This window comes from Engraulis encrasicolus, unplaced genomic scaffold, assembly GCF_034702125.1.
Source record: "Engraulis encrasicolus isolate BLACKSEA-1 unplaced genomic scaffold, IST_EnEncr_1.0 scaffold_37_np1212, whole genome shotgun sequence".
NCBI lineage: Eukaryota > Metazoa > Chordata > Actinopteri > Clupeiformes > Engraulidae > Engraulis > Engraulis encrasicolus.
The window spans coordinates 215,001-227,500 of record NW_026945676.1 but is presented as its reverse complement, the minus strand read 5'-3'; the positions used below and the strand labels follow the sequence as shown (position 1 = coordinate 227,500).

The 12,500-nt window shown below is 47.0% G+C and overlaps 1 protein-coding gene across 1 annotated transcript in view; it reads left to right on the top strand.

Moving 5' to 3' along the window:
- The window catches only part of srpk1b (SRSF protein kinase 1b), a 76,076-nt gene that overhangs the window by 43,793 nt on the left and 19,783 nt on the right, over positions 1-12,500 (top strand). Inside the window, exon 13 of the mRNA XM_063193392.1 lies at positions 10,590-10,696. Coding sequence (XP_063049462.1) covers positions 10,590-10,696 — 107 coding nt within the window. The remainder of the gene's footprint in view (positions 1-10,589; positions 10,697-12,500) is intronic.

The following is a 12,500-nucleotide window of genomic DNA, read 5'->3' as shown; positions in this document are numbered from 1 at the left end:
TTAACATTACATTAATATTATCCATAATAACCAAATATTTCATATTCAACCCAAAATATGATTTTAGTAGGCCCGCGAGCGAGCGAGCGTTGCTGGGAGTGTGTGTGTGTGTGTGTGTTGCTGGGAGTGTGTGTGTGTTGCTGGGAGTGTGTGTGTGTGTTGCTGGGAGTGTGTGTGTGTTGCTGGGAGTGTGTGTGTGTTGCTGGGAGTGTGTGTGTGTTGCTGGGAGTGTGTGTGTGTGTGTGTGTGTGTGTGTGTGTGTGTGTGTTGCTGTGAGAGCCTTATCTGTACCCAGCAGGCACAGCTGCTGCTTCAGGCAGCCTGCCCAGCTGACGTGTGTGTGTGTGTGTGTGTGTGTGTGTGTGTGTGTGTGTGTGTGTGTGTGTGTGTGTGTGTGTGTGTGTGTGTGTGTGTGTGTGTGTGTGTGTGTGTGTGTGTGTGTGTGTGTGTGTGTGTTTCAGTGGTGTATGGGATGTGGAGGCATAATGAGAATGCCAAGACAGATTTGTAACTGTGTGTTCATGCAGGGAGTGTGTGTGTGTGTGTGTTCATACAGGGAGTGTGTGTGTGTGTGTTCATACAGGGAGTGTGTGTGTGTGTCCGTCCGCCCGCTGTGTGTGTGTGTGTCTGTGTCTGTGTCTGTGTGTGTGTGTGTGTGTGTGTGTGTGTTTTGGGGTGGCAGTGCTTGTATGTGTATGCAGTGTATTCGTGTGCCAACTTTCTGTCTTCGCTCTTGCCTGCTGTGGGTGTGTACGACAATTCTATACAGGTGGGTCAAAGACGTCCAACATGTCCTTCAGGCCAACGGATACTTTTGCTTACTGTAAATGCAAAAAAAGAGATTTTTTTTTAAATATCTTTTTTGGCTTGGCTTTCATGCATTCACTTTTCAAAAAATTGTTTTGAAATTTAATGTTTTTTAGTTACAGTAAGCAAAAGCATCTGTTGACACTGAAGGACAGTGTCATGTTGGACGTCTTGAACCCAAGTGCATGTTGACCGAATGTTGCTCTTCTGCTACCAAGGCACTCAAACAGATTCCCATAAGAGAACAGTCCAAACACAGAGGGTCAGATTGACTTGTTCATGCTATTTTGAGAAACTGACCATAAATATATTAAATACACCCTTATAGGGATGCACCGATACCACTTTTTTGGAAAACCGATACAAGTACGAGTACATTAATGTGTGTACTTGCCGATACCGAGTACCGATACCGATACCTTTTAGCACCAAAATACAATGAAAATAAATGCATGGCCTTGTTTTTTTTTCACCTGTGATATTTTTATTGTCCATTTCCATGTAGATTTAAATGTTAGCAAATGTACAAAGCGGATTCCAAAAAAGTTGGGACACTTGAATAAAAGTGAATAAAATCAAAATGCTGGCATTTTCAAAGTATTCAATCCATGCATAAGATGCACAATGACACAAGGTCAACATAGGAACAGTTAAAATGAGGCAAAAGCATTGTTTTGAGGGAAATATGTGGTCATGTAAAATTCGACCCATGCAACAAATCTCAAAAAAGTTGGGACAGGGCCAAAAAATGTTGTAATAGTTGAATAATTTTAAAAAATAACACAAGGAGGAATATTTTGAAAGGAACTATATTGACTGTCAACATGAATGCACAGATAAAATACCATCACAGAGAGGCTGTGGCACTCAGAAGCGAAGATTTTGAGGGACTAATTACTGATCTATTACACAGAAAGATTGAATTCTCAAAATTGCAGGCATATAAGGCCTATTTCTGTAATGTAGAGTTCTGTGAAATCATTGCACGAGTTATGAGATCATGACATACCCATCGTCAATAAGCAAACTATGACACTCCAACAATGACAGCTGTTGAAAAAATGACCATAAACACAACACTTGGTTGAGGCTCATGATGCAGACATTAAACAGTGCTGCAAGTGGCAAAGCTCATTCTAGATTGACCTAGGAGACATGTGAAACTGTCCTCTGATTACAGAATGGAAAATATTTCATTCTTTTTTAAAATCATGGAGTCATGCACCCTCCAGGTTATGATGAAAATGAATACTTCAGCTTGATTTAGTGGTCAGTCTGAAAGACTGCATATATGATGGTAAAGGGGTGCAGAGATGCCTTGGTTATGGTCTTCTTACTCATGTAGAGCATTAAAATGAGGGCTGAATGATATATTCAGAGCTTAAACAGCATAAATAGCTACCAAGACATTATACCAAGGCACAGTCTTTAGATATTGCCCCTGTGAAAAATGAGGGATGGTAGTTACATGGTAATGACATTTTTCACAGAAACGCCACTACATGCCCTACCTACACTCACCTACACTCGCCTACATGCACAGACACTTTCATTCAGACACTGACACACACGCGCATGCGCACGCCGCACCTGTAGCCTTCCAAACAGTCATTCATTAGAAGTTTCTTTTTACCGCGGCTAGCGCGAGATGACACACACGCACAGTAACATGTACATTTTGTCCAAACACTCATTTACTCACCATCTTAGCAAGCAACGCGGTACCCGTTGTCTTAGCTCCATAAATCCACACGCATTTCAACAACATCACGCTACATTCAAACATTCCGCTCTAATCACATTCTGGTGCGTCAGCAATTGGGTCCGGGGGAAAACCAGAGCCTCTCGGAACCAAAGTTTTTAAACACTGATCTGGCAGTGTTGAGAACATTCGGACCCGGAAGTAGAATGTTTTGAGTAAATGTTATTATATCTCGTTATTGCAAGCATGTAGGAATGTCATTATTGTTTATGTCTTTTGTAATATTTTTATTGTTGGTTTGGGAATATTGTGATATTTTGTATGGGGATTTGAAAGTGTGTTTTTAATACTTTTTGTCACTTTATTTTCCTATTGGTTGGGTTGTGAACCAATCAGCAGTAACTACAAGATTGTAAGCTCTTTAAAAGGGCAGGCCTTTCTCATTCTAGGAAGAGAGGGTGAGGTGAACACACGCTTGCTGCGAGGCTGTGTTAGCAAAAGTAAGTGCAAGGAAGTTTATGCATTTAGAAAGTATTTCTGTTAATTGAGATTTAAGTTGCCTGATTGAGGCCGGTTTTCTTTTTCGTTTATTCAGTTTTTGTTTATCATATTTTTGTATCACTTCCGCACTGTAAATAAATCTGCACCCGTATCCACGATATTTTCAGTTGCCAAGTTTCCGTCTTCTTTTAACCGCTATTTGAGAGGGCCAGTCCTGACATGAGTTGGGGGTAGAGAAGCCCCTTTCTCACAAGTGGTGTCAGAAGTGGGATAGTGGCGCCTAAGAAGTTCGGGAAGAAGACGACAGCAACAGGCAGACGGGTTCAGCCTAAACGCAGTATGGCGTATCGACGCCTACCCCAAGATGGTGTGGAGGACGTGACTGTAGAAGAGGTGGAGGAGCATGATGCTGGTAAGAAGACCGAAGGAGCCATGGGCGGAGCCACGGGAGGAGCCATGGGCGGAGCCATGGGCGGAGCAGATGGGGTGCCACAGACCCTGGACATGAACGCGCTGTACAGTCTGCTGCAGAAGTCCATGCTGGCCCAGCAAAGTGAGGCGCAGAAGCAAGAATCAAGATGGCGCAGCGTCCAGATTCAGCTCAACAATGTGTACGACGAGCTTGACAGAGATCGTCGAAAGGCAAGTGAGTGGCAGCATCAGCAGCCAGATGATGACGGCGGTGGGGCTCTACTACAGCGGAGACCTCAACACAACCCAGTGGGGCCACCACCAGGTTTCCCGGTACCGGCAGCAGCAGCAGCACCTGCAGTAGAAGCTCCAGCACCCATCGCAGCAGCACCAGCAGCAGTAGTAGCAGCGCCGGCAGCAGCACCAGCGCAGCCTCCAGCACCACCAGCAGCAGCAGCAGCAGCAGCACCAGCAGTGCCAGCACCGACGCAGCCTCCAGCACATCAAGCAGCACTACCCTCTGCATTGGGCCCAGCCGCACTGACTCCTCTTTCCTGGACGAGGGCCGCAGTGCCAAAGCTGGAAGAAGGAGATGATATTGAACAGTATCTGACAACGTTTGAAAGACTTGCCGTGGCCTACAGGTGGCCGAGAGCAGACTGGGCCATCTACCTGGTCCCATACCTGACGGGACGGGCCCGAGCAGCATATGTCGCGATGGACATGAACGAAACCTTGGACTACGACAAAGTGAGGGCAGCAATCCTCAGCAAATACGAAATCAACGGCGAGACGTACCGGCAGCGTTTCCGGGAGCCAGATGTGCGGGCAGAGGAGACCCCTCGGGAGCTGTACAACCGACTGATGGACCTATACAAGAAGTGGGAGAGACCGGCAGGAAAGACTGTGGAGCAGATTGGAGAAATCCTGGTCCTGGAGCAGTACCTGCGCACCCTAGCTCCTGAAATCCGGGTCTGGGTCAAGGAGCACAACCCAGCCACGGGCCAGCAGGCAGCTGAACTCGTGGAGGCGTTCCTGGCAGCTCGACCGGGTCCGAAGGTGTTCCGGAGCCAGAACTACAACCGACCAGCCAGCAATGGTAAGTCTGGGGTTCCTGGTGGGGGAGTTGGTCCTAGGGGGATAGGTCAGGTTAGGCCACCGCACCACACCTACACTTCCCCTTACACCCCATCACCTAGGCCTCCTATACGCCCCTACACACCACCACCTAGACACCCGGCACCCGCAGCTACCACACAGAGACCGCCTTTCACATGCCATAACTGTGGTAAACCTAACCACATTGCCAGAGACTGCCCGAACAGAAAAGCTCAGGGGTCCAGTTTTTGTAATGTCCCAAGAGCTGATGATGTGATGTCCAAAGTGCAGACGATCCCGGTGTCTGTAAATGACAAGCCCACATTTGCTTTACTTGACACTGGCAGCACACACACCCTAGTCCAGCCAAACCTGATCGATAAGTCAGCTGTATTGAAGACAGAGCAGCTTAGGGTGTGTTGTGTGAATGGAGACGAGCATGTGTACCCTGTAGCAGATATTTGTCTTGAGGTTCAGGGGCAAGCCTTTTTGTTGAGGGCAGGCCTAGTACAAGGATTACGGTATCCTGTAGTGCTGGGTCAGGATGTCCTTATTTTGCCTGAGCTGGTGTTGTCATCAGTGCCTGTTAGCATGGTCGTCACAAGGGCCATGGCTAAGCAGTTTGCTGAGGAGGACGCTCAGGAAGAAGCACAGAGAGAAGTGTGTGAGATTTTGCCCTATAGCCAGTGTGACATTGAACCCCCTGTGTCTACGAGAATACCCAAGACACGTAGGCAACGTAGACGTGCTAAGCTGCAGGGCACAGCAGATAAGGTGGTTAGCCAGTTGCCAAAACCTGTTGATGATGATGTGTGGAAGCCTCCCCATAATCTTAGTGATCTGCAGAAGAATGATGAGTCTTTAAAAGATGCGTTTGCCAAAGTGGCAGAAATTGATGGTGTGCAAACTGGTGTGGCTAAGGAGCTAACTGGTGAATACTACTTTGTGAGAAATGACCTGTTGTACCACCAACCTGAAGATGGCAGTGTAGAGCAAGTGGTTGTGCCGAAATGTCTGAGAGACAGAGTGCTCAGTCTCGGGCATGATATACCCTGGGCGGGGCATTTGGGTACTGTTAAGACCCTAGAGAGAATTGCGGAACGCTTTCACTGGCCTGGGCTCTACACTGATGTTCAGAAACACTGTCGCACATGTTCTACCTGTCAACTCACAAGCAAACACAAAGCCAAACCCTCCCCTCTGCAACCACTTCCCATCATAGGCATTCCATTTCAGAGGATAGGGATGGATATTGTAGGTCCCTTGGAAAGAACCAGGTCAGGGCACAGATTCATTTTAGTCATGTGTGATTATGCCACACGTTACCCGGAAGCATTCCCCCTTCGAAAGATAACGGCAGGGTCAGTTGCAAGAGCACTGTTACAACTGATTTCACGTGTAGGCATACCCCATGAAATTTTGACAGACCAAGGCACCGCATTCTTATCCAAGACACTTAGACAAGTGTATAGTTTGCTGGGGATTAAGGGGATACGGACCACTCCCTACCACCCCCAGACTGATGGGCTGGTGGAACGATACAACCAAACCCTGAAATCAATTCTGCGAAAGTTTGTGGCAGAGAACGGCAAAGACTGGGACCAATGGTTACCATACCTCCTTTTCGCCTATAGGGAGGTACCACAGGCTTCCACTGGTTTCTCCCCATTTGAGTTGCTGTATGGGCGCCAGGTCCGGGGCCCATTGGACCTACTCCGTGATGCCTGGGTGACACCAAAATCCCAGGAGCCAGACAGCGTGCTCTCATACGTCCTGAGGATCCAGGAGAAGATGGGGCAGATGGCCAGCTTGGTGGAGGAGAACATGACCAAGGCCCAGCAGACCCAGGCACGCTGGTACGACCAGAGAGCGAGGCAGAGGAGCTTCACACCCGGGCAGCAGGTTCTCTTGCTGTTGCCAACGACGGAGAACAAGTTGCTGGCCCGCTGGCAAGGTCCCTACACCGTGACACGTCAGCTGGGGCCGGTGACCTACGAGGTGGAGATGCCGGGACGACGAAAGAACAAGCAGGTCTTCCACATTAACCTGCTGAAGGAGTGGCATGAGCGGGGGACGCCCAGCCTGCAGCTCCTGGTGCAGGACGTGGAGGGTGATGTGGAGCCGCAGGAGCAGTTCTTCCCTGCAGCTGCCGCCCCAACCGACCCGGATGTCTCCCACCTCACAGCGCAGCAAGCAGAGGAGTTGCGGGCCATCATCCTGCCTGGGCTGTTTTCCGAGCAGCCTGGGCGCACTTCGTTGGTGGAGCATGACCTCCAGCTTAAAGACACTAATCCAGTGCGGCAGAGGATGTACCGCATCCCAGAGCGGTTGCTTCCCGCTCTGCAGGAGGAGCTGGATGTAATGAAGCAGCTGGGGGTCATCGAGCGGTCCAGCAGCAGCTGGAGCAGTCCAGTGGTGCTGGTCCCAAAGAAGGACGGCAGCATCCACTTTTGCATCGATTTTAGACAATTGAACTCTCAGTCCACATTCGATGCCTACCCAATGCCCAGGCTGGACGATTTGATCGAGGGGCTTGGGAGGGCGTCGTACATCACGACCCTTGACCTCTGCAGGGGTTATTGGCAGGTGCCGATGGCCGAGGGGGCAAAGCAGTACACCGCCTTCCGCACCCCTCAAAGCCTGTACCAATTCACAACCATGCCCTTTGGCCTGCAGGGGGCACCGGCAACGTTCCAAAGACTCATGGACCATGTCCTGGAGGGCATGGGGGGCTTCGCCGCAGCTTACCTCGACGATGTCGTGATATGGAGCGCCACCTGGGGGGAGCACCTCCAACACCTGACCCAGGTGTTCCAGCGCATCAGCGAGGCGGGCCTGACCGTCCACCCCAAGAAATGTTCCCTGGCCCAGCAGGAGGTCCGTTACCTGGGCCACATCATTGGCAATGGGGTCATCAAGCCGCAGAAGGACAAGGTCGAGGCGGTCCGAGACTGCCCGCGACCACGGACCAAGAAGGACGTCCGCTCTTTCCTGGGCCTTGCCGGGTGGTATCGGAGGTTTATTCCGAACTTTGCTGCCCGGGCTGCACCCCTCACTGACCTGACTCGCAAGTCGGGGTCAACAACAGTGGAGTGGGGGGAGGTGCAGGAGCAGGCCTTCCAGGATTTGAAAGGGGCTCTCATTTGTGAGCCTGTGTTGCAAAGCCCAGACTTTGAACAGACCTTTACGGTGCAAACCGATGCCTCTGGTGTTGGGCTGGGGGCAGTCCTTCTCCAGGGGGAGGCAGAGCAGCAGAGGCCGGTGGCTTACATCAGCCGAAAGCTTTTTCCCCGAGAGACAAGGTACTCGGTGGTGGAGCTTGAGTGCCTTGCCGTGAAATGGGCGCTAGAGACTTTCAAGTACTATCTGTTGGGAAGAGACTTTTTGCTAGAGACTGACCACAGAGCGTTGCAATGGCTTGGACGAATGAAAGACTCTAATGCGCGCATTACCCGATGGTTTCTTTCTTTGCAGCCCTTCAGGTTCACTGTGAAGTACAGGGCAGGGGTAGAAAACCCGGTGGCCGACTTCCTGTCTCGCCAGGATGGCGAGCCAACCGAAGGGGGAGGAAATGTGAAAAATGAGGGATGGTAGTTACATGGTAATGACATTTTTCACAGAAACGCCACTACATGCCCTACCTACACTCACCTACACTCGCCTACATGCACAGACACTTTCATTCAGACACTGACACACACGCGCATGCGCACGCCGCACCTGTAGCCTTCCAAACAGTCATTCATTAGAAGTTTCTTTTTACCGCGGCTAGCGCGAGATGACACACACGCACAGTAACATGTACATTTTGTCCAAACACTCATTTACTCACCATCTTAGCAAGCAACGCGGTACCCGTTGTCTTAGCTCCATAAATCCACACGCATTTCAACAACATCACGCTACATTCAAACATTCCGCTCTACTTACATTCTGGTGCGTCAGCAATTGGGTCCGGGGGGAATCCAGAGCCTCTCGGAACCAAAGTTTTTAAACACTGATCTGGCAGTGTTGAGAACGTTTGGCACCCGGAAGTGGATTGTTTTGAGTAAATATTATTATATCTCGTTATTGCAAACATGTAGGAATGTCATTATTGTTGGTGTCTTTTGTAATATTTTTATTGTTGGTTTGGGAATATTGTGATATTTTGTATGGGGATTTAAAAGTGTGTTTTTAATACTTTTTGTAACTTTATTTTCCTATTGGTTGAATTGTGAACCAATCAGCAGTAACTTTAAGATTGTGAGCTCTTTAAAAGGGCAGGCCTTTCTCATTCTAGAGAGAGAGGGTGAGGTGAACACACGCTTGCTGCGAGGCTGTGTTAGCAAAAGTAAGTGCAAGGAAGTTTATGCATTTAGAAAGTATTTCTGTTAATTGAGATTTAAGTTGCCTGATTGAGGCCGGTTTTCTTTTTCGTTTATTCAGTTTTTGTTTATCATATTTTTGTATCACTTCCGCACTGTAAATAAATCTGCACCCGTATCCACGATATTTTCAGTTGCCAAGTTTCCGTCTTCTTTTAACCGCTATTTGAGAGGGCCAGTCCTGACATGAGTTGGGGGTAGAGAAGCCCCTTTCTCACAGCCCCATAATCATGGCAAATTTCAATCTCTACTATGTTCCAACAGTGTGGTTCCATCATAAGAGTAAACAGGTCACAAAATAGTTTTCTTGCAGTGAGGATATGCCACGTATTAAGCATAACAAGAAGGTAAACAAGTCGAAGAACACACCTATCAGTTGAGTTGCTGAAATCATGTCTCGCACATCAAAATATCTATTTTTTACATAAAATCATGCCATCAGTCAAAGTATGTAAATGTTAAGGCTCTTCCCTTGTGTTGTGTTTAGTCTTATCCAACATAAAAGGCATTTTATTGGCCCTGTACCAACTTTTTTGGAATTTGTTGCAAGGGTGAAATTTTAAATGATTACATAATTACCCCAAAACAATCATTCTGCTCAACTTTAACAACTGATATGTTGTCTGTACACAATACTCTACTTATTAACATATTGAAAGTTTTGAAAATGCCAGTATTTTGATTTTATTCACAAAATACCAAGTGTCCCAACTTTTTTGGAATCCGCTTTGTATGAGGTGGCACTTCTTTCCATGCTGCTTTCAAGTCCACAGAACGTGACAAGATTTTGCATTGTTTTGTGTAATGGCAGTATCGTTCCTGGTATCGGCAAGTGCTTGACGAGTACGAGTACGAGTATAATGAGCAGTATCTGTGCCGATACCGATATATCAGTACCAGTATCTGTGCATCCCTACATACGTACATACACACACACACACACACATACACAGGTACACACACACAGACGCACACCGCACTTTCTACCTGCACTAAACACACACACACACACACACACACACACACACACACACACACACACACACGCACACGCACACGCACACAAAACACATACAAACACACACACACACATACTGCTGCTGGTGTATTTAAATAAAAACCTTTTTTAATTATTTATTTCTTCAAATGCTACTATTACCATGTCAGAACGCTATAAAGGACTTTTAGGAAAAAGAACAACAAAATACCTCCTCTTAATGTATGTTCTCTACAAGTCTTCTGTTGTCCAGTCTTGCACTTTAAATGTCTGTATGAGCAATGTCTACGTCCATACTGTCTATGTCCATGTATGAGTACTGTCTATGTCTATACTGTCTATGTCCTTACCTAGATTAGTCTATGTCTGCATGGGAGAGCAAGAAACGCAATTTCAAATTCTTTGTATGACCAGTGCATGTAAAGAAATTGACAATAAACTTGACTTGACTTGACTTGACTTGACTTGACTATACCACATTAAACGTACGCACACACACACTTCAGAGCCTCCTTACCAAATGAATTACTAGCTCCCAGGGTAGGCACACACACACTTCAGAGCCGGTCCAGTCCGTCACACAGGGTACTGTGTTTTCCTTAACGTCTGTGTGTGTGTGCCAGATGTGTGTATGGTGTTCGAGGTGCCGTATATAGGTGTGTGTGTGTGTGTGTGTGTGTGTGTTTTCCTTAACTCGCCATGCCAGACGTGTGTATGGTGTTTGAGGTGTTGGGTCATCACCTCTTGAAATGGATCATCAAGTCCAACTACCAGGGACTGCCCTTACCCTGCGTCAAGAGCATCATCAGACAGGTATTATACACACACACACACACACACACACACACACACACACACACACACACACACACACACACACACACCTCATGGACTGCCCTTACCCTGCGTAAAGAGCATCATCAGACAGGTATTATACACACACACACACACACACACACACACACACACACACACACACACACCTCATGGACTGCCCTTACCCTGCGTCAAGAGCATCATCAGACAGGTATTACACACACACACACACACACACACAAACAAGCGTGTGCACATTTAGAACCTAATCGCTGTTCATACCAGTTGAGTCAGACCACAACTATTTAGAATCAGAACACAACTATTTAGAATCAGAACACGACTATTTAGAATCAGAACATGACTATTTAGAATTAGAACACGACTATTTAGAATCAGAACACAACTACCCCAAACAGAACACAACTATTTAGAATCAGAACACGACTATTTAGAATCAGAACACCACTAACCCCAAACAGAACACAACTATTTAGAATCAGAACACGACTATTTAGAATCAGAACACAACTATTTAGAATCAGAACACGACTATTTAGAATCAGAACACCACTAACCCCACACAGAGCTGTGAGGAACAATGACTGCCCGTCTCCACGCAGCGAATTCTGACTTTGCTGTCATTGACACTGTAAGGAGTAGAGATGCTATATGCATGCAATAGACAGATAGTAAGAGTAATAATACAATTAATTAGTAGAGATGCACCGGATCCTGTTCCGGTTCCGGATCCGGCAGGATAATAGGGTTTTTCACAGGATCCGGGTCCGGCAGGATCTTAAGCAGTGGATCCGGTATCCGGCATGTTACCTAAAAATCAGGATCTGGTGCATCTCTAGCCTAGGCTTTTCAGTCAGTCTTTCACAACCCCAATTGCTGCATGGAGTGAAAGCCCTTTGGAAGCGGCCGTTGCAGGCAGTGTGGCAATAAGCCAATGAGTCTAAAAAATAGTTTGAGCCAACGTAATAACGTGTGCGAGTAGACTATATGTTTCAACCCTTTTGTAGGATCCGGTATCCGGTTCCGGATCCGGCAGGATCTTAAAGGGACACTGTGTGAGATTTTTTGTTGTTTATTTCCAGAATTCATGCTGCCCATTCACTAATGTTACCTTTTTCATGAATACTTACCACCAGCATCAAATTCTAAGTATTCATTATGACTGGAAAAATTGCACTTTTCATACATGAATTTAGCATAGCAATACATAGCATATAACATAGCAATTTTTAGCTGCAAAAATGATTCTACTTGGACCATACTAGAAAATATTTCTTTATTACTTAGTAAACTTTCATGTAAAGATCAAATTTGGCAATAGGCAGCCCAGTTTCAATAAGCAGCATAGTTGCCGTACCTTTTTTGACCATTTCCTGCACAGTGTCCCTTTAAGCAGTGGATCCGGTATCCGGCAGGATCTTAAAAATCAGGATCTGGTGCATCTCTAGTAAAGAGGCCTCATAGGGCCAATTCGCCGAGAGAAGTGAACTGACATTATGGTTGTGTGTGTGTGTGTGGAGGTAGTCTAGACCCTGCAGAACCTATAGAACACACACACTCTAAGTGTGTGTGTGTGTGTGTGTGTGTGTGTGTGTGTGTGTGTGTGTGTGTGTGTGTGTGTGTGTGTGTGTGTGTGTGTGTGTGTGTGTGTGTGTGTGTGTGTGTGTAGGTTCTCCAGGGTCTAGACTACCTCCACAGTAAGTGTGAGATCATCCATACGGACAGGTTCTAAGTGTGTGTGTGTGTGTGTGTGTGTGTGTGTGTGTGTGTGTGTGTGTGT